At 54.3% G+C, this 21,919-nt stretch overlaps 3 protein-coding genes across 3 annotated transcripts; 2 read left to right on the top strand and 1 right to left on the bottom strand.

The window, feature by feature from the left end:
- Window positions 1-6,326: 6,326 nt before the first annotated feature.
- Window positions 6,327-12,077, top strand: CTRU02_205855 (mucin; the record flags this gene model as incomplete). The annotated part of the gene is made up of 2 exons (XM_070204628.1): window positions 6,327-7,556; window positions 10,476-12,077. The coding sequence occupies 2 exons, from the start codon at window positions 6,327-6,329 to the stop codon at window positions 12,075-12,077; spliced, it is 2,832 nt and encodes a 943-aa protein (XP_070061732.1).
- Window positions 12,078-15,765: 3,688 nt separating this feature from the next.
- CTRU02_205854 (mitochondrial protein cyt-4) lies at window positions 15,766-18,423 on the top strand (the record flags this gene model as incomplete). The annotated part of the gene is made up of 1 exon (XM_036722926.1): window positions 15,766-18,423. The coding sequence occupies one exon, from the start codon at window positions 15,766-15,768 to the stop codon at window positions 18,421-18,423; it is 2,658 nt and encodes an 885-aa protein (XP_036585224.1).
- Window positions 18,424-18,769: 346 nt separating this feature from the next.
- On the bottom strand, window positions 18,770-21,370 carry CTRU02_205853 (exocyst complex component protein; the record flags this gene model as incomplete). The annotated part of the gene is made up of 2 exons (XM_036722925.1): window positions 18,770-21,126; window positions 21,175-21,370. 2 exons carry the CDS (start codon window positions 21,368-21,370, stop codon window positions 18,770-18,772), a joined length of 2,553 nt encoding a protein of 850 aa, XP_036585223.1.
- Window positions 21,371-21,919: the final 549 nt, after the last annotated feature.

The following is a 21,919-nucleotide window of genomic DNA, read 5'->3' as shown; positions in this document are numbered from 1 at the left end:
CGGGTGGCAGTGTCGTGTCACCCAGCACGTCGGTTCGGCGGCAGAAACACTCGGCAAGACTGGGCCGGGGGGGGGGGAGGGGGGCTCTTCTATCTAAAGTGGATTGACATATCTGGGGAGTGTAATCTCGTCCTTGGGTCTCTCTCATTAGCATCTCATTAGGACGCGTATCTCCGGACGGTTTCAGGGTTTAGCAAACTTGGAAGCGGGCACGTGGGACTCTTTTTTTTTCTCTTCTTGTTCTTGTTCTCTCTTCCTGGTCTGGTTCCAGGTTTTTGGCTAGACATGGAAACCTGGGATTCCGGGAAGCACGAAATGAGAAGAGACAGGTCACGCGCCTCGTCGACGAAATGTCAAATTTCGTTCCCGGGAATGCGGTTTTGTTGATGGGTACTTGCCGCCCCACGGTTCGCGAGGGTTCAAGGACTATGTATACCGTCAGACTGATGGAGTTGTGTGCGTGTGTGTGTGTTCAGGGTTGCAGTATACCTGGAACCAGTAGTGTCCCTTGGTGTAACATTCCGGAGGACGCCGGGGCTGGGAGTCGAGATGAAGTTGAGATTGGCTTTTGCTTTGCCTTATCTTGCAACCTGCCCTCACCCCTGGACTGTGGCTACTTGTGACGGTTGTCAGAAAGATTGCTCATGTATACAGAGATGGGATGAGAGGGTGGGATGAACCAAGTCTTGAGGGATTTCCCTGAAACATGCGGGAAACCGCCTCCCGTTTGGCCATTTCGACTTGTACGACAGACATCTCGACAAATTTGTCCCAAATGTTTGTTTAACCGCGTATTAAGTCACATACACAATAAATGTGAGTGGGTTTTTCTCGGACGTTGCAGGGAGCTAGGGGCCAATTTGCGCCCACAGCGAGCGGACCGACCAGTCGTGTGCCTCGTACTGGACCAAGAGGGCAAGGCGGACCTCCCTGTGGCACTTTGTGGCGGTCGAGTTAAAGAGACGGAGGTGCGGGAAGGGCTCTGAACGGCTCGTTCTTCTGCGTCTCTTGAAGTGTGGTTGCCTCAACTCGACGACATATTTGTGTTTTTTGTGTGTTCAAGACGACAGGACGTTCTGGCTTCACGTGCGATGATGGTCTGACTTTACTTGGATATGCCTCTGGTTCGAGACGACGATCCACGGAGCGTGGCCCGATTCGAATCTAAAATTGCCATATTTGACAGCGGGATGAGTCTCGATTGGGAGTGCGCACAAGCACTCGCTGACTCGCCCTCGTCCACCATTTGAATTAGTAGCATCTTGCCGGATGGTTATCGGGAGGTAGCACACGCAGATTTCGTACCACTCGACTTCTCCATCCTAATTCCTTGAGTCGTGGCGCATTTAGCCAAGTCTCAACTTGCCAGCTGTCCAGACCTCGGCCGCCGGGGGGAAGGGGGGGCTAGCTGGCCAAACTGAAGGATGAATGCAATCGCATCCCAATGACGGATTCCGCGAGGATTGCGGGCCAGCGGTGAAGATTTTTCAATTCTTTCTTTCTTTCCCTCAGTTTTCCCAGGTCGCTTCAATGCAACCCCGGCCTGTAAATGTCAGAACTTGAAGAAGGAAAAAGAAAGTAGTGATGCAGGGCGACAGTTTGGGCTCCTGTTGCGACATCAAGGGTCGCCGGGACCCGGTTGCCGACAACTAGTGTTGTTGTTGGAATGTCGAAAAGGGGAAGAATGTTTGCATTCTCTCTCTCTCTCGCTTGCGATCCAGGCCATCTAACCCGGCACCAACAAAACGAGGCGAGTTGCGGTGTCGTCGTCGTCCTCCTCCTCCTCCCCCTTCTCCTCCTCGGACATCCCGTCAGGGCGTTTCGAGTTCCATCCCCCTCCACAGAAGATCCTCCCGGCTATGGAACATGCCGAACCTGCGGTGAAGTTGTCGTGGGTACGGATCACACCGCCGAGCAATCCATCACCCCTGTGAAGAAGAGTTGTGGAAGCTCGGGGCTTTCAGATTCCTCCTCTCTTCACTCTCATCCAAATCCCGAGCCTTACAGGGGTGGAGGACCTTACATGACAACGACGAGCTAGCGTACGTACATAATATACAGAGACTGTTGGGTACAGATGAGGCTCCGGGTTTTCCGCATAATTTACACCACCAAATGCCCAGCGGGAACCCAGAAAACCGCTAGACGAATAAGGGACCTTGCATATCTCGACGGCGCTACGGCGCATAGGGACACGAACAACGGGCCCCCCGATTCTCCGGGGTTTAGCGCGGTGGATAGTGCGAATCTTGGGACCGTTGCAAGAGAGCCTTGTTCATGTGTATGTGTGTGTGTGTGTGCTGTGCTAGACAGAAGCTGGCATCGAGCTCGCGCCCGGTCTGGATTCCGGCTGGTGCGCGGAAACAATCCGGACCAGCGGGACTAATTCATATGATTTTTTTTCTTCATATATATCTATTTCGTATCGAAACACGCGATTGGGAGCGGGGAGACAAGGTCGGAGCAGTGCGCCGTAATATATCACCCTTTGAATGAAAAGAGGGGAGTGACCGGGGATGGTTGACTCGTTTCCGGCCAAGGTATGCCGGTGTCGAGTCGTGCGCGCGGCAAGCCCCCCCCTCTTATTGTTTGGTGGTTGTCGACTGTTCTTGACGTCGTGAAGCGGATGTTTATGTTTATTTTGTTTCTGCCCACGAGACTGGCTTCTTCCCGGGGGATAGACATTTCAATCATCGTACGGAAGACAGTGTATCCGTGGGAGCCTTACAAGGTCTAGGCCTGCATCCGACTCAGACCCCTGGCAACGTGGATTGGAGATTTTGGCAGCCGGGTAATGATGATGTGCAAGAGACTGGAAAAGTCTGGAAAAGCTTGTCATCGAAGCATCCGGATATGATCTAGAATCCAATAATACAGCTTCCCATTACAGCGAGTGATGGACCCGGCTGCTGTACGAAACGGCGACGAAACGTGCCAATCGCGGGTCCATCCTCTCTTGATCAGGAAATCAACATATCTTTTTAAGGTTTAACTGTGAGCAGGGTGATGGGCCGTGACTATTCTTCTTTCCCTCGTGGGTTTCAATAGCCTTCTCCCGGAAGATTTGCTATATGATCAGCGATATAAGATTCCTTATTTGGAGCGGCTCGTAAACCAGAACAAGGCAAAGAATAAGTCAAATAGTTCCATGGCAAGGCGACGGTGGTCGTGCTTTGACGGGAAAAGTGGAATGAGATGACAGAAAAAAAAAAAAAAAAGCAGGGCCGCCGTTGAATAAGGCAACGAACTGGATGGGGTCGCATCGGATGGGATGTAATCTGCTGACAGATGTGATTTATGCCCTTCCCCTTCTCTCTCCCAGGGTGTCGGGGAGACCTGCCATCATCAACCATCATGCCATAACATGCCTGGCCCGCCTTGTCATACTCGATGATGCGCCAAGCTCCGGTGGAAGGGAAATGGAGGGTCGCGTATCCTTATTTGTGTGTGTGTATGTGTGTGGGTGTGTGGTGTGCGTGTGTTCGTTCTATCTATTGGGGGCCGCACCGCGTGGTCAGGTTGTCCGGCGCGTCGGGGTGGTTGCAACCCTCACGAGTAGCTCTCCAAGGATCTCAAGGTAAGGTGCCGCGGACGCATACACGAGGCCGGCGGCTAGATAGTGTGGTGAGGTTCCATTGCGTCCGTCTGCCGGGGAAGCAGGTTGGTTTCTTTTTTTGGTGCCCCCCCTTTCTACCTTTCGTGTCATTCCCTTCTTCCTTTCCTTCTCTTGTGCATATCATAACTTGATGCGGAGGGTTCACCATGATATGGTGTTACGTTAGCGACGTCGAGTGCAAATTAACAAGCTGCATCTCGTCACCCGGGTTCTTGTGATATCACCGAGACCTACATAAAGCTGGAACCGCGGGATGCCGTCTATGGCAATACAGCCGTGTCAGGCGGCCGCAGGGCCAGAATCAGTAGCGGAAGCAGGCTCGTTGGTTGGCGACAGATGGATCTGGAGAGATGAGAGCTAGCTAAGCTTCATGTGCTTCACTACTTGGCGTTCAGGCACAGCATGGAGGACCCCATCGACGAGCGTCGCGGCCACAGGCAGGCTGCGTGGCGGTTGAGAAAACGCCGATGTCATGGGATGGGGGCCAAAGATGGGAGAAGAAAGGAGACTGGGGGGGGGGGAGGTTCCGGAAGGGAGGAAACGAGAATCTGGATGTGATTCGCCGTTTTTTTTGGCTGGGCCTGGTACGGCCGTAGGCGCCGGGCTGTGCGTCTTTTTTAGTTTGTCGCTTGCTTGCTTTTTCCTCGGGTTTCCTGGTTCATTCTCGATTGACGGTTGGTTCGAGGTCGTGCAAGGGTTGTCCCAGGTAAATTGCAATCATTGTTGTGATGATGATGGGAGGAATAAGGAAACAAGAGATTGTGTGTTGTGTTTGGTGGAACAAGGTACTAGGAGTACGTGGTAGTGGTGGTAGTAGTGGTGCATTCTTAGCAGTATCTAAAAGTACTACTACTGCATGTATCGGACTTAGGCGAGGTTCATTTCCTGATCTGTGCTCACTCACCTGCGAGAAAGATTAGCAACTTTCCCCAGCGACGATGAAATGAAACGTGAACAGGCGGGGGGGATCAAGAAAGTAATGGTAGTTCAAAACTGTGCCTCTTGTTGGATATGATTCGGTTAGGGAGATAATCTTGGTCAGAGGACAATCTTGGGTTAGAGGGTCGGCCGACGTATCCCCATGCTCGACACCGACAAGGATGCTCTATCCAAGTCCCGAGTCGGGCTGTGGCAGTCGTCTCGAGGCTATTCGTTTCTTCTCACCTACATGGCAACTTTCCCTTGCCTCGCTAGGATCCAGATCCCGCGTGCCCGTAACACGACGAACAAAGAAAAGGGAAGGGCGAAAGAAACAAGACAGGGTTTCAGAGGAGCTCTCAAACTTGACAGATTGACGGCCAGCCTAAAGCGGTTTACACTGCATTTCTCTGCTGCGCCGTCGGCGAGGCTCGACTTTTGCAGCACGAAGTGGTGACTGAGCATGGATGATTAATTATGATATTTACCATGTAATCAGGTGTCAGGTACGGATACCAGCCAAAACGAGCCACAAGGGGGAATGAGACTCGCGTGATGGAAATGCGGCTAGTTTCTTGTGTAGCCACACCAGTCGACCCCAGAACCATGATGAACGAGCTGAGGCTTGACTACATTGGGAATCGGGACGTTTTCTACCCAAAGAGCACTAGTAATGCCAGGTACACAGCAAATAGGCACCGCGGGAGGTGAGACACGAGTATGCTGTGCTACCAAGTTGTGTACACCCACAAACAATGTGTGTGTGTGTGAAGCTTCGTTCTCATGGGACTTGACCTCGACACCGGAGACACCTGCAGAACCGCTAAAGATATTCTATATATATTTGCTTATATGCTTGCTGCGTGTGTGTGCGCGCTTGTGTGAGATTCTGTCGTATTGCATAACCCCCTTTTTTCCCCAAGCTGGGACGGAGGCTTCTCCCATTCCGGGAGAGTCGCACGTAAGAAAGAGTGAGTGATAGTGAGTGAGTGAGTGAGTGAATAAATATCCATATAATATCCTCGCTGCGCCGCTCTCGCTCCCAAATAGTGAAAAATACCGGTACGTGCAATATACCGTCTCCCCGGTGCAATCTTTCCCTGAACGTTCTGTCGCCCGAGGTATCATTGGTATCATTCCCATAATACATACTACTCTTCCCAAAAGTGTTGGTGATCAACATTATCAATACCCTTTCTCGAGAGCTCATTGCCTCCTCCCCCCCGCCCCAGCACACCACACAGTAATCCCTCTCAAAGAGCCCTGTCGGTGGATTAATCCATACCCTTCTTCTTCTTACCTTACCTTTACTCTATTCTCGGTCCTCTCTCCCCTCCCCCCCTCCCCTGGCCTCAATCCTGCACTGCTGCGTATTCGACCAACCCCGGTCTTCCTCTCATTCCTGTCGTCCCGGTGGAGCCATTTGGCCCAACTGGACCCTCACGCATCTACAGGGTCGTCCCTGGGAGAACTGGGTCAGCTCAATACCAGATTTGGCAGCGCTTGTTGGCGCCGGCGGAGACTCTGGAGTGCTGGGGGGGAACGAGTGTCCCAAGGCAGCAGGATCGAAGGCGATTGGGGGAGGATTGTGTATGGTGGATGTTCATCGACAACGATCTTAGCATCTGCCAACAGAAGAAGCAGCAGCAGCAGCAATAGTGGAGGAAGAAGGAGGAGGAGTAGTAAGAAAAAAAAAAAACTGGGCAGTCAGCGGCGCGGGCGTACACTAACTTAGTACCTTTGCCGGGGGTACTAGTATAGAGTAAGAGAAAGTGAGAAAAAGGGCCAAATGATGGCCACTGCTGGAGGTGTGATGAGCAAGCTACCGTGGGATCCATCACCGCTGTCACCATCGACTCGTAGACTGGGACCGGGGGAGGAAGACCAGCAGCAGCACCAGCTCCAGCTCCAGCACCAGCTCCAGCTCCAGGAAGAGGACCACCACCCTCGTCGACCCTGGACAGCGGCAACGATGGCGGTGGACCGTCATGAGCTCATAAGTTTCCTTGACGACGCGGACGCGGACGATATCTTCCTGTCTTATTCCTCTACTACTACTGATGGTATTGCTTCGTCTCTCTTTATCGTTGACACCAACAACGACAATAACCATCTGATAATTACCACCACCAACAACAACAAAAACAACAAGACCATCAATAATAACCAAAAAGACACCGCCTCCGCCACCACAGCCGCCACCACCATTGGCTCATCGTTTCCCCGATACCCTTCCTTTTACTCGTCTGCCCGGTCTAGCCTCGAGTCGACAGGCGTAACCACCTGGTCGTCGACAACGAACACGACCCCGACGGAGACAACGTTGACAATGGCGCCTTTGTTCGGCTTGGGCGGCGCCGGCGCTAAGAACAATGGCAAGACGGCAGCCCCGGCGGAGACAGCGGAGGGCGTGAGGACCAGCGAAGATAGCGTGGACCGGTCCCACGGCCTCTGGAACTATTTGCACCACGGACTCGATGGCTACAGCTCTCCCGACCTACGACAGCTGCGCCAGTATGAGAGGGAGAAGCAGCACCAGCAACATCCACCACACGAACACCAACTCTCCTCGTCATCGACATATCACCAGACCCTCTACGATCTGAGGCCCGACTCGTCCAAGAGCTACAATCAATTCTTTTTCCGCCCGACGAGTTCCGAGTCCGAGGGAGCAACATCATCCACAGCAACGGCGACAGCAACAGCATCAGCAGCACCAGCAACATCAACAGCAACAACGGCGTCGTCATGGACATTACGGGGTGGAAAGAGTCACGAAAAGACCAATAGCAGCAGTAGCAGCAAGAAGACGGCGGCCACGACGGCCACGGCGGTGACGGCCATGACGATACCCACGATCATCGGCGGCGGCAGCAGCAAGGACAGGGAGAAGCTGTCTTCCTCGTCGTCTACGTCCTCGACGACGGTTGTGCCGCCGCCGGTATCACCATCGACGGCATGCTTCGGCGTCGAGATGACGAAGCAGGAGTTTGAGGCCTTACCCGAGGCCATTCAGAGAAAGGTGAGCATTGATGTGTCTCGTTACTTCGCGATGACTTCATTTTCATTTTTTGCAATGCCCGTTCAATTATTTTCTCATTGTACTTTGTCAATTGTTTTCAGTTTCATTCCCTATTGTTCAATGATTTTCCCATTGTTACATCCATTTTCTCTCATATACTCTCTCCCTTCCACTCCGCTTACTCACCTTTCTCCCTGATATTCCCTTGAAAACCATCAGTTATCAATCACCCATCTGCCGTTCCGATCGCATTCCTTTGGGCGCAAGTGCCGAATTCCTCTTTCTTTCTTTTAGCCCTTCTCCCCTGTCAGCAAACCCAAAAGACACGGACACGGACGGCAGCGTTGTCTCTCCTTTCACACTGACATGTCTCTTTGGGGGGGCATAGAGGAGAAAAAATTCCAGTGCCTTTTTCCGAACCAGGGGTGGTGGTGGAATTACTACCACCCTTGGCCAGCAGCCCAAAAGAAACAACCCTGGGTCGGGCTCAGGCACACAGACATGGACGGCGAATGCCCAAGAGCGTGTACCTGCATCTGGCCAGTCGCAATAGGGAGCGAAGAAGCGAGTCGAAGGGGTCCCCTTGGATGCTTGGGGTCGACTTCCGAGCCCACCTTTTTCTTTGCCCCCCTTGCCTTGCCTACGATTTCACTGCCCTTACAGGGCAAAGGTGCACTGAGATGACAGGGCAGGGGGAGCGGGGGGGGGGGCCTAGACTGTGCGGCCTAGGACCGGAACCCCGGGGGTACCTGACCGCCTGCAGAGTTGCAGTGGGGAGGCTGCTGCTGCTGCTGCTGCTCTGTAGTGCAGTGCTGTGGTTCTGTGATGCAGCGGTGCTGTAGTGGTTTCCTACTGGTGCTTACTAGTGCTGGGGGGGTTCAAGATCCCCCCCCGTCGAACGCAATATTGTTTCACTGGAGGAGCTGCAGCTCCGACGTACAGTCATCCACTGAGACATGCGCCCGGGGGAACGAAGCATTCAATCACCACCACCACTCTTTTTCCGTCCAACCAACACCCAGCCCTTCTGCCCCCTCGTCCTATCTATCCCTCTGTACTCTCCCAAAGCTGGCTGCTGTTCGTTCATCTTTCCACCCCCACACACCTTTTCATGCACTCAGCTCCTCCATATCACCTCCACCAACTTGGGATAGCCAGTCAGGACCGGCAGAGTTGTCAGGCACAGCCAGGTACTGCTTCTTGAGGAGTCCGCAACCGACCAAATGTGGTTGGGTCTGCGTCTATGCATATGCAACAGCAGCCAACCGCTGAAGAGTGAGCGAGACGCACTCATATGGAGGCAGCAGCAGCATGAGGGAAAACAGAGACGCGAGAATCTACCATCACGTACTCGCATTGGATGATTCGTCATGTTGTTTGTTGTTGTTCACGGGTCAAACCTCACGAACAACACATCACAACCTAACGAACCCGTCCAATCCGCTTCTCACATCTCATGCTGCTGGGATGTTATTCAACCTCGTCAACATTCATCTCCCCTCATTGTCCCATCCAACCCCATCTTTTACTCTGCGTCGTCTCAATATGATGGCGCGCGGCCTGATATTGCCTCTTGATTGTCAGCACACCAATCAGCCTGCTCAGACTACACACATCACAGCCATTGCCGGTTTCCGTGCTGTTGTGCCATCAACAACAAAACCACCGAACGACATGTCTCAGTCGTCTGCGGGTTTTTCTGCAGATGTGTGTGTGTGTGTCTTTGGGCTCTGGGCCGAAAGTTCCGTCGTGTCTCTCCTCCCCCCCCATTCCATACATTCCATCCATTCCATGATAGTCCTCCGCCTTACCCTTCTCAGCACCATCGTCATCGCAACAACCTGCGTGTTAGGGCTTGTCAACTCCCGCATTCCAGTGAGAGCAAAATGGAAAAAAAAAAAAAAAAAAAAAAAAAAACTTTTGGGCCTCTTTGCGAGCCGCCAAGGGGCGCCGCTGGAGTCCATATGTGGCCCTTCTCTGGACCAACTAGACCGCATGCGCCATTAGTGTCTCTGGTGCGGCGTGGTCTCCCAAGCTATTCCCCCATGGCGTCGTATCTGCTGTCTGTTCGCCGCGCCCTGGGTCGTCTCTCCTCTCATCATGCACCTGCATCTGCAGCTGCACTGACGCCGCCGCCGTTGCACTGACCTGACTAGACGCTTTCCTGCATCTCTAGGCCCATGGCTCTTTGATCTTGCTCCTTGCCTTTTCCTCCTGTCTCGATTGTTCCGTGAAGTCATGGATCAGACGGCAGGGCCTGTTCTCAAGCTCTAGAGTATTCCTTCATCGATAGTATGGAAGTATATACAGATGCGAGAGAGACTATCCATCCAGCCCAAGTACCTTTTGGCTGAATCAAGACTACAAACCCCAACCCTCGAGCTCACTCAAAGTAGCCCTTAGCTTATTGCTGCATCTGATGTCTCGTTGGCGGTTGACGTCCAAGTGATGCAAGTGCTTCCTTTGCTGCAACCCAGTCGCGGCGCCACATCGCTAGACTCTCTGTCTCTCTCTCTCTATCTCACTACTTTTACTGCTACCTTGGGTGGTGTAAAGAAAAGGTCCCCTCCTCCCCCCCAATGCACCTCAGCAGATGCAATGCAAGGTCCCCCGCCCTCCAACACAATACGACGCGACACATAGCACAGGTACGAACGAGAGAGCACAGGCATCAACAGGAAGGTACCTTTTTGGGGCACAGGCATAGTCATTGGCGAACCCGTACCCAGTGGCATAGCGCCCCAGGAGTTATACCGCCCTGCACCTACCGCCTTCTCGTTCCCCTTTCTGCCCGTTCCTCCTGTTGAGACATTACATACCTACCCTCTTCGTTCCTCATATTCATTCTTGCTCTCACTTCTTCATTCCTGACTCAGTCGTCCATGGCCTTTGTTGTATCTATGCTAAATTCCTCCTCAGTACTTCAGCTCCCTCGAACGGCTTCACTTCGCCAGCCTTGCCCCCGCTGCCCCTCCAACGCCAAACTATCTCGACCCCTACTTTGACCGTCCGGAAACCAGCCCAAACCCCCAAACCTTGAAGCAACGACGCAGAGCACGACAGGCCAGACTTGCTTCAGATCAAGTCACCGACCGCGTCAAGAGACGCAATTCCCGTCGTTCCAAGGTCACCTCTACCAGCTCCTCTGTTTACGTTCGTCTCCCCGACAAGATCAAGAGAAGACACATCACCACCGAAGAGCAGATTGTTTCGTCTCTCAACCGGAGACACGACATCATCCTCGACCCGGCCGATGAGGCCGTCTACAAGGTCAGGAGAAGAGCTTCCAGCGTTGTGATTCCGGACGAACTGTGGAGCCCAACTTTATCCGTGAGACCTCAGACCATGGAGACCAAGTCCGAGCAGAAGGAGAAGCCCAAATCCAAGCCCAAGAAGTCTATGGAATCCCAGAAGCAGCAGCAGCAGCAGCAACAACAGCAGAAGCAGCAACAAAAGAAAAAGACACCCCAGAGCCCACCGCCCGTCTCTCCTCAGAAGAAGCGAGATTCCTTTTACGACAGCTTCCGTTGGTTGGAAGAAGACGACGAGCTGGACCTGCGCCTACAACTAGACGACTACCACGCCAACCTCAGGGACGACATGCCGGCAGCCTCGAAACAGCGCAGGCCGTCGTTCCGCAGACACCTGTCCATATCCAAGATACCCTTTGGTCGCAATTCGCTATCCCTCAACCGCCCTGGCACAACACAAGCCGTCACCAGCAACCCGTCATCCCCGCTTTTTGCAAACGCCCCGGGCAGCCCCCAAGCCACATCGCCCGGACATGGCCGGCGGAGATCTCGCGCCTTGTCTCTGATCTCACCCAAATACAGCCCGCATGACGCCCTCGGTGTCTTCGATCCCGAAGCCGCCCACTACCAAGACCCGGAGGCTCGCCTGAAGCTGCGTGTGTATCTCGCATCGCCTCAAAAATTCGACGAGGCTATCGAATTCGGCTTCCCTTCTAGGGAAGCCATGTCTCCACAGGCGGCAAGGGACTTCAAGGATCCCAGAAACAGACAATCAAAGGCGGCGCTGGCAGACGAGTCGGACACACTCCGCACGTTTCTGGCAGATGACAGGTCGTCGATCTACAGTGAAGATGAGTCGCTCGACTCGGACTCCCCCAAGACGCCTCAGACAGTGGAAAACGCTACGGCACTTCGGCCGCCGCCACCGATCAAGACAGATCGGGCGTGCTCGCCCAAGCCGTCCAACGAGTACGCCCGGGGGCCGGCCGAGACGAGGGAAATGACGCTGCGCATGACCCTGACGAGACCGGATCTGCGGGCGCACGAAGATCAGATATACGGTTGGCAGCAGAAGTGCTGCCCACCGGGCAGGAAATCGCAATCAAACGCGCTGCGGGACGAGTTCACGGCGCCGACGTTCGCCCGCGAAGGGTCGTCGAAAGAGAGCATTGAGCGTCAGTTCGCGGCCATGGACCAGTGGAACGCTCAGACCAACGACCGAGGCGTGATGAAGCGCTTTTGGAACAAGGTCCGGCGTGGGCCTGCATAAATGTCGTTTATTGTGAAGGTGTATGAAGTGTGCCACCGAGTTTAACCGCAAATATTACGATGCACGGGAAGATTGCCGACAATGAGATTGCAATCATCAGCATTATGACATGAGCAGGAGGAGCAGCAGCAGCAGCAGCAGCAGCAACAACAACAACAGCAACAGTATTGTTTCTAATACCCCGGAACCAAACATGTATACATATTCCATAGTGTCTATTTTTTTTTTCTCTTGTCATCATTCACTTTGCAGCGATTTCCGTTTGGGGCTCATTACACAGCCAGGAGTTGAAATTTTACAGTGATTGTTAGACGCATGGGGGGGCATTGGGAAGATGGAGTTATCAAAGGGGAGAATGGCGCGATTGCCGCCATTTCCGCTTGTCATTTTTTAGATTTTTTTTTAACCGTCACGCGCACAGAGAGTGATGGACCCCGTCTAAGTGGCGGATCATTGCTTAATGAGGAGAAGGATTTGGTGATGGCGTGTGGTGTTATTTTTTTTTTTTTTTGTGTAGCGTAGCATTGGCAACGGCTTTCTAGCTGTCCAGGATTAAGAAATGAGTTCAATGCCGCTTCATCTTTTGGTTTCCCTTTTAGATATCATTATGTGACATGTCCGTGTGGCCTAGCTCGCATGGGGGGGGGTTACATTTACCTTGTCACAGAACACAAGCGGTAAGAAAACTGCGTGATAATGTACATACATACATACATACATACATACATACATACTGAGAGAGAGGGTCATGGCGCTATTAGATGAATGGGATCGTCGTTGGATGAACCGGGGGGTTGTGGCCTGTCGAGACGGATACGGCTGAGTTTTAGAGTTGTACCCAGGAACCTGGTTTGATAGGGTCAAGCCACTAAGCCACTGATATGAAGGTGGTGGAGATATTGGGGGGGGGGGAAGAGCGGTTCGTCGTTGATATTTCGCCGCGGAGGAGAGTTGAAAGTGAGGCGGCATTGATTTACTCCGGACACACACGAAAGTGATGGTCTGAGAGTCCAAGGGCAAGATTTTTGCATTTTTGGTTTTCTTTCTCGTCATGGGAACCCCCCCATGGTGGAGACGATATAGCATGATGGAACGGACGGGACTTTACTACGTGAGTGTAGCTCTAGCTAGCTAGCTTGTGTGTGCTGCCTGCCTGGCTGCGCTCGGTGCTCGTTACATCACGGGTGAGAGGGGGCGGGGCGTGGGGTTTAGGGAGGGATTCATTTTTCTTCTTGAATTGTGAGTGCTGCGGTGGTGGTTTTTTGCATGTATGTATGTTATGTTCTATACTACGTGAGGCTAGATCGATACCGGGATGATGGGGGGGAGTGTGTGAGTGTGAGTGTGAGTGACGGGGGGACGTGCAGAGGGGACGGACGAGGATCATGTTGACATTCGGGAAGAACGAGTTCCGTTTTTGTTTTTTGTTTTTCGGTTGTTTTTTCGTATGTCAACTGCCGTTGTTTTTGTTTCTGCCGAAATGGGGATTTTCCAGTCATGACGAAAGGACGGATGGATGTATTAGGGTCTGGGCCTGGGAGGCTGGGAGACTATTGAGCATCCACGTCGGCACTCTCGTCTCGGAAAGGGGGGCACGGTTCATCGTCTCATCGTAGAAGCGCTCGAGAAGAAGAATTGGGGGAAATTCGGCGTGGCCCAGAACCTTTTTTCATTTTAAAATTGTGTCTGCTATTTTGACGGAAAAACTGTTCGTGCATTTTCTTCTTTTTTAGCAAGGCGTTCTGTCTGACTGCGCCGATGTTCAGACGAAAAAAAAGAACTGGGCGGACGGGGTTCATGTCATGTCATTACATTGAGCTCTGAGCTGATGGTTCGTGTGTGTGGCTGTGTGGCCCGGGGGCCAGCGTCGTCGGGCTTTGCTGTTTTCGGTTATCGTGGAAGCTTGGACCCGGCACTGAGCGCTCCCTCTTTCGTTCCTTTTTCACGTCTGTCATTGAGGTTGAATTGTGTCAGAGCTCGGACGCCGAGACAATTGGTATGCCACGTGCGCCCAACGTTTCTTTGCCTGTGATGTTTCGGGGTGATTTTGAAAGGTTTGACGAGGGTTGGAAGGAGAGATTGGCTGAGGGAGAGACAGAGAGAGCTTGGGGTGCTATGTTTGCTCGATACCTATTCGAGGTGAATTACTACCGCAGCTGCCAATGCGGCAGATACCATGATACTCTCCATTACGTTGGTTGTGGAGTTTGGTCCGGACGTGGCGCGGGAGAGTCCCGTACCGTATTACTATGTTATGTAGTACAATCGTGCGTGGATGCTGTGGATTTCCACTGGAGGCTACCATGGGCTAATATAGCGGTGGCGATCATACCTAGTGCCGGGCCAGTTTGGCGCGGCGCCGGATGGTCGACCGGGAAGCGGAGCGGGGTGGAGATTGTCGGAGCCGAGAATCTCGGGAGGGATGGGAGAAGTCTCTGGACACCATTGCATTTGTAATTTTAAATTAGATCTTAATGCATGCGTTGGGACTATTCTGCGCCAACATGTCATGTTAATTCTTGGCGTCCACGTCTTCGAAGAGTTTTGCGCCATGAGGACTGCCGTCCGTCTGCGAGACGAAATCAGTGGGGACCGGATCCGGCGCTCGCGGTGGTATCCACTGCCTGTTTTGGAAACTGCGGAATATGTAGAGCCTTATCGATTGAGATATGGATGCCATGGACTGGGTGTAGTTATGTGAGACTGAGTGCGGTGGGTGCGAGCTGATGATTATACAACATTGAGAGGTTGGGATGAAGCATGAGTGGGTTGTAAGTAGTGTGAACAATGGTATGAGCCATTTCTTAGATGAGGGCTGCGAATGACAGTGTTGATGCTATACGTGTTTGAGAATTTTACTTCAGTTACCTCATATATGAATACATCTAATTTCTCATCTCATCATATCTATCTCACCCTCATAAACAGTCTTTGGTGCTCACAAGCATCACGTGACCCCGCGTATGTGGGTCTGTGGATCGCGTGGCCAACGTCACCGAAATTTTGGCAAGAGGCGATGAGACGGTCGTGAGAACGCCACCCGCCAAACTCACAACACCAACATCACCAATTCATCCAGATGCTGCAAAGTGCGGGTCGTCCCTACGTCTGTTGGCGATGTCTCACCGCCAGCAGGTCTCTCCCCTCTGCTGGCTCCAGACTTGCTCCACAGACTCATCAACTCCGGACTCAAACTGCAAGGGTGAGTGAGGAACTCATCTAATAATACACAATCAAGTTAACAATGGCAGTTTTACGCGGGAAATTACTCCGGTAACCGTGGTGGCTACTTTGACGGTGATTCCGGCCGCCAGCGTCGCCGTCTGCCGGCCCATGAGCTCAGCCCCGCCGAGATTGAGAGGATACGATCTCAGTCCGACATCCGTGAGCGTCTGCGCAGCTGGGAGTCCGAGAACTACATCCCAGCTCATCGCCTGCTTCGGGATCAGCCCACCTCCGATATCCCCCTCTCCAACTACCTGACCAGGCCGGACGTCCTGCCCGGCTCCACCGATGCTCTCCGCAACGACGACGACGTCGATGGCGAGACAAAAAGTCAGGGCAACCGCGCTCTCTACGACGGCGATGCCCTGATGGACCTGCGAAGCGCCACTTCGGCGCTTGTCGCCGGCGATTTGGTCGAGACGAGGTAAGTTGCGAATGTTTATGGCACCCGGCAGTCTCGCTAATGAACCGCAGATACGGGGCTGGACGCCTACCCATCTTGGCCATCTGTCTCGGTCGTCACCACGGTCTACAGTATTTCTACCTCAACACCGGTGAGGTCGTCCCTGAGCAGAACATCCCCACGCTCTTCACCCTCCCCAACTTTATCGACCCGGCAAAGTTCCAGCCCATCGTCGATGTCATCCCCGAGGATCCCGTGTCGAACCCGTGCAATGTGCTCTTCCACCGGAAGAACCCCGAGGTGCTCGAGGCCGTCGCCCGTCTGCAGGAGCACATAACAAAGTTCCGCAACGACTCCGTAACCTTTTACCACGCCCACCAGCAGCTGGACACGGCCAGCAACTTCCTGGCCGACTCTGTTGAACCTCGGTACATGAGCCTGGAGGAGATGGCCGAGAAGCTGCTGCCAGAGTACCTCAAGGTCGGGGAGAGATTCCTCCCCCACGCCCTGTACGCGGTGCACTGCGCGCTGCAGCGCGATGACTGGGGCTTTCGCCCTCTCAACCTCCGATGGCACCGCCGCAACTACATCTACGAAGTGCGGTCCGCCTCCGACATTCGCATCCTGCGCAAGGTGGAGAACCAAGTCCGCGAGCTGATCGAGGGTGCTGCGCTGCGGGAGAACCCCGCGGCGTCTGTCTCCTTGATGAGGCAAAATAGCCTGGGCTCTTTCATTATGAGGGCACGTGGAGTCATCCAGGCGAGCCGCCTACGGAGGGAGTGGACGCCGCATGGCATGATTGGACCGAGCGAGGACAAGGTCGACAACCTCGCTCTCTGGAACAAGCAGGATCTCGAGTACATCCGTTTCATGGAGCTCTGGGCGTGCCACCGCATCGTCCCCAAGGCTTCTCAGCTCGAGACCCTAGGCTCTACCATCCTGCGACTGACGGACATGTACAACGAGTCCGAGTGGCTCGCTCACTGGACCGCCTTCACCTTTCTCCAGGAGATCGGCTGGATCCCGCCTTGGGATATCCCCGCCCGCTACGAGTACAGGTTCCCCGACACCAAGGTTTACAGGGGAGCGCCCATGCAGATGCCGCTCATCGATGTCAACGGCTCTATGAGGCCCGACGTTGCCAGCGGGAACAGACGGGACTGGGGCGATACGACCGTCTTCTGCGTGGACTCCGAGCAGACGACCGACGTCGACGACGGCTTCTCCATCGAACCGACCGAGAACCCCGGTGAATACTGGATCCACATCCACATCGCCGACCCCGCGTCAAGCATCGACCCCAAGTCCGACCTCGCTCGCCGCATCCAACAGGCCCCTTCGAGTCTGTATCTCCCCGGCTTCCCCAACAAGATGCTGCCCCAGGACCTCGAGCAGCAGTTCTCCCTGGACCCGGGCCAGCCCGCCCTGACCTTCAGCGCCAAGGTCAACGAGCTGGGACAGATTCTGGACCACAAGGTCGAACCGGGCATTCTGAAGAACGTCGTGCACGTGCCCAAGAACGAGGTCGCCGCCATCCTCCCCGGCCTGCAGCCGCAGCCCACCTCTGACGGATTCGCGGTCGGAAAGCCTCCCAAGCCGTCACTCCCCGTCAAGCAAATCACCAAGGCGGCCGACCTCCCCCAGAAAGACAAGGACGACCTCCTCCTCCTCAACCGCCTCTGCAAGGCCCTCAAGCACCGCCGCGTCGCAAACGGGCAACTCCCGCCCTTTGAAAGCCGCTTCGCCGCCCCCGAAGTCTCCCTCGAGTCCGTCGAAACCATCGGCGACCCGGACGACCTCGACTCGTCCCTCATGTGGTCCGGAGACCCCTTCATCCGCTTCTCGCACCCGAAGACCAGCGAAGCAGACCGCCTCGTCGAGCGCCTCATGCACACCGCCGGCGAAGTCGCCGCGAAATGGTGCTCCGCGCGCAAGATCCCCGTCCCCTACAGCACGCAACCCGAGGCGCTCCGCAACGCAGCCGAACTCGACGCCTTCCGCCGCCAGCACATCGACCCGCTGACGGCGCAAGGGAAACCCATCCCCGCGGAAGTCCTGCACAAGCTCTTCACGCTCGTCGGCACCTCCGAGCTCGCCGTCGACCCGGCCCACTTCTACTCCGTCGGCCTAGACGCCTACGCCAAATCCTCCAGCCCGCTCCGCCGCTTCGGCGACCTCGTGATCCACTGGCAGATTCACGCCGCCCTCGCGCGCGAGCGTTCCCTAGGCCAATCCCTCGCCGGCCAGGACTGCTCCGAAGCAGACTTCCTCCCCTTCACACGCTCCACCCTCGCCCCGGCCCTGCCGATGCTCCAGGCCCAGCAGCGCCAGATCAAACAGGTCGACAACAAAGACGGCCCGACGCAGTGGATCGCCCAGGCCGTCCTCCGCGCGTGGCGTTTCGGCGAGGCTGAACTGCCCGAGAAGTTCACCTTCATCGTCGACGGCCTGTACCCCTTCGGTCTGCGCGGTCGGCTATCGAGCTTCTATAACCTCTCGGCCTCCGTCGATCTGTCGCGGCTCACGGGCCTCGCCAAGATGTCGGATATTAGCGTCGATGATGTCTTTGAGGTCGAGATTGCAGATGTCAACACCGTCACCACGCAGATTTCAGTCAAGCCTACGCGGAGACTGAGTAGAGTGCAGCGGGACGCGCCGGTCGCGAAGAAGGGCGCTGGCGGTGGTGGTGCACCTTCCGCGGGGCCCGCTTTGCTGTGATGAAAATTGTAAAATATAGTGTAAAAAAGATGTTTGAAGGGGAGGAGAGATGTGATGTGTGTACACTCTTGTAAAACCATGTATAACGGAACGGACAAACATAGACTCAAATACTTTGTATGATATAGAAATCTCAATAGAAAAAGGGGCGGGTTAGGACTGCTCGGGCAGAACATCACTTCACACAATCAATATTCTTCAGCTGCGGCGACGCATAAAATTGGTATCATATTTCGATCGTTAACACTGCAAAAAAGCTAACCCCTAAATCCCCCCTCCCCCATTACATCCCCGCTGACGCTGAGCTGCTTGCGGCTCAACTACAAAATCCTTTGAAACGACTTTATTAAAGCCCGGCTATGACGCTCTGGATGCCGACGCTACTGGCATCGTCACGCCGCTGCACAAAGGCCTTGAAATCGGCCTTGGAGAGCTTCCTTCCCGCCCCCTGCGGGCCCGTCGCAAGCGTGCGGGACTTCTCCTTGAGGGCCTCCGGCCCGACAATGAAGAGCGACCCGATTTCGGCGAGGAGCTCGACCGAAGCTTCGACATCGGCGGCGAGCGACCACTCCTTGATTGTCGAGACGTACTTTGACAGATCCTGCGCCACCATGAGGCCTCCCGTCGCGTTAACCTGGAACTTTTTGAAGTGGTCGAAGAGGAGAGTCACCACGGCGACGGCCACCTCGGAGCTCCACACCTCGAGGTTGTGTCCGTCGACCGCCTGCGACGCGCGCTGGTACACGCGCGACAGGAACTGGCTGATCTGCAAGCAGGTGGGGGTCTGCAGGGAGTCGAGGTCCCCGTCGCGGGGGCGGAAGTCCGTCTTCTTCTGGTTGGCGAGAGACCGGGTCACCCAATTCGTGACGACGTCGATGGAGCTGCGCATGACGGCGTTGGTCTTGCGCTCGATGCCGTCGATGGCGGATTTCGTCTGCGACGACATGTTGCGCCGGACTGTCGCATTGGACTCGGCCAGCTTGATGAGAACGGTGGTGATGAAGCGCTCCATGATGCTGGTGATAGTCACGGCCGGGCGGATTGAAGGCAGGTATGTCAGGTCAGGCTCTGTCTTGATGTTCTCCTGGGAGGAGGCCGAATCGAGGGCGGCATCCAAAGCCGTCTCAACGTATACGCGACCCATGGTCGTAAGCAGCAGGTTGAGAAGGACGTTTACGTCCTTGGGCGTCTCGACTGGAGAGCCGAGCTCCAGGGTTCTTCGTACGGACTCTGCAAGCCACTTCATCATTCTCTTGGCGCTTGCCACGCTGATGATACCATCCTCCTCTGATACCTCCACATCGTTCTTGTTCCCGTTGTTATCTTGAATTCCGGCGACACGAAGCATCATAGCCTTCTGGGTGACCGTCAATTCAGATGAGTCAAGACGCTCCAGGTAGGCGTCCTTGGCCGATGACAATAGCTGCGAACTCTGCTGTGCCAGGGATGCCATGAAACCTGTTGGTGCCCTCTTTCTCTTGGAATGGTACGTTGTGAACTTGAAGAGCAGCGAGTTGTACATTTCCTCCAGACTCTTTCTCTCGCGGTCAATGTACGAGTTGCCTACCAGGTAGGGAACGAATAGCTCCTCCATCTGTTGGTCCAAGGTCTGCGAAATCTGCGGCGAGGCCGGTTCCGGATGCTCGGTGAGACCGTGGGTCTTGAGATCTTCGATAAGACCGCTGATATATGTCCTTGACGAGTGCAATGATCTCAAAAATGCAAGCGACGAGACTTCGTTTGCCTTGTCCAGGACCATTTCCAGCCTTTGCTGGATGGACTGTTGGAAGACTCGCTGGATGAATTTGATCAAGACAGTCTCGTAGTAAGGGAACGCCCGCTTGATGATAAATGACTCCTCCTGCATGACGAGCTTGACTTCGTCCACCAATGTTTGCAGGCTTGCTTCGACTCCAGGGGGGTCGGAGTCCGGGTCGGCGATCTGCTCCCAAGTCTCGCCGTCCATCGTCACCTCATCCGAGAGCAACTGATCCCGGTCGATAAAGAATTGATGCTGATTGACAAAGGTCGCAATGACACTGGCGCCGCCATTGAAATCGTACAACACCTTGGAACACTCCATCATATCGTCAAAGTTTTGGCGCCTGTAGCTGTTGTTGAACTGTTTCAAGAGCTCTTGCTCCAGAGATTCAGAGAACTTCTCGAGCACTTCCCTCGTGTTATGCACACGACTTGTACCGGTGACGCCGTTAGTGACGCCGTTTCCTTTGACTCCATTCGTCCCGTTTGTTTGACCCCATGATGACGGGTCTAAGCGCTGGCTGATGCGCATGAGTTGACGGGATATGACCGCGCATCGGACCTTGTTCTCTGCGCCTCCCTGCCTCTGGATTTCCTCCAAGGACGTGAGCTGCCCAGTTTCGCTAACCTCGAGCCAGCATGAAATGAGGAAGTTGGCGTCTTGTGCGCGTCTCCTCTTCCTGTCTAGCTCCTCGAGCTTTTCTCCGATCTGCACGGCAATGTTTCCACCCGCCTCATGTCTCGCATTCCGGTCGTCGTTGGTCTCGGGGTTATTCAGTGTCAAGTCAAGCGCTTCGAAGGATGCCATGGACTGGTCGAGCTTCCGGCCGAGGGTATCAAGGGTCTGGTCATGCTGGGCTTCAGCGCGCCGTACATTGGACTGGAGTTCCGATTCCTTCTCCTGGAGTTCCTCGGACAGCGATCCAAGTTGCGAAAGAGCATCTAAGGGTCAGGTTAGCGACGAATTGCGCAGAGGTGGAGGTGCCGTACTCTCGAACGTTCGAATGAGGGGCTTTGGGTCGAAAGCAGGCTGTGAAGGGCCAGAACGGCGATTGGCAGGAACGGCGTTTTCGGCGAGGTTGTCGACGAATTCGCGGACCACAAAGTCCTGGTTGGAGAAATCCTCGAGGGTGAAGCTAGGTCCTTGAGGGAACAGCGACTTGGCCCCGGACGCAGCCCGCTCCATGGTTGCGTTTGGGCAGAAAGTGCTGTCGTTTGTTGCGTCTAATCAAGCGATTGCAATCGACTACATCATCTTCGATAACCTTCAGCTGCTGCGCAAAAGAACTGCCCCAGCTACCGTGGTGGTGCTACGAGGAGTCGTCGAGAGTATGGTATTATTGCTGTTGTGTATGCGTTTCGGGAGCACTGTATCCGCGTAGTCTCTCACCAAGTGACAAACGAGCTGTCCGTTTTGTCCTGTTTGGGTTAGCTCCATATCTTTCCTGGGTCACCTCCCCGCCATTCTGGCCAGTGCAGTAATCATCACGTGATACGATAAGATAAGAACAGTCAACCATCGTGTCTAAGTGCCAAAGACGTGAGGTCTCGGGACAGTTGTTCAAGCTTTATGAACAATTATGGTATTTTCTATGGTTCAAGCAGAAGAAGTAGTAATCTACAATTCTTCCACCATTTGGGTGGTTAACTTGCATTGAAACTGGGTCGTCACTGATATCATTTAAGGGATGTTATAACCATCTCGCATCTCAATTTTGATAACCCACTGCGTAGT

This window comes from Colletotrichum truncatum (genome assembly GCF_014235925.2).
Source record: "Colletotrichum truncatum strain CMES1059 chromosome Unknown Contig_0003, whole genome shotgun sequence".
Taxonomy (NCBI): Eukaryota; Fungi; Ascomycota; class Sordariomycetes; order Glomerellales; family Glomerellaceae; genus Colletotrichum; species Colletotrichum truncatum.
The sequence above is the reverse complement of the archived record's forward strand: the minus strand, read 5'-3'. Positions and strand labels throughout refer to the sequence as shown.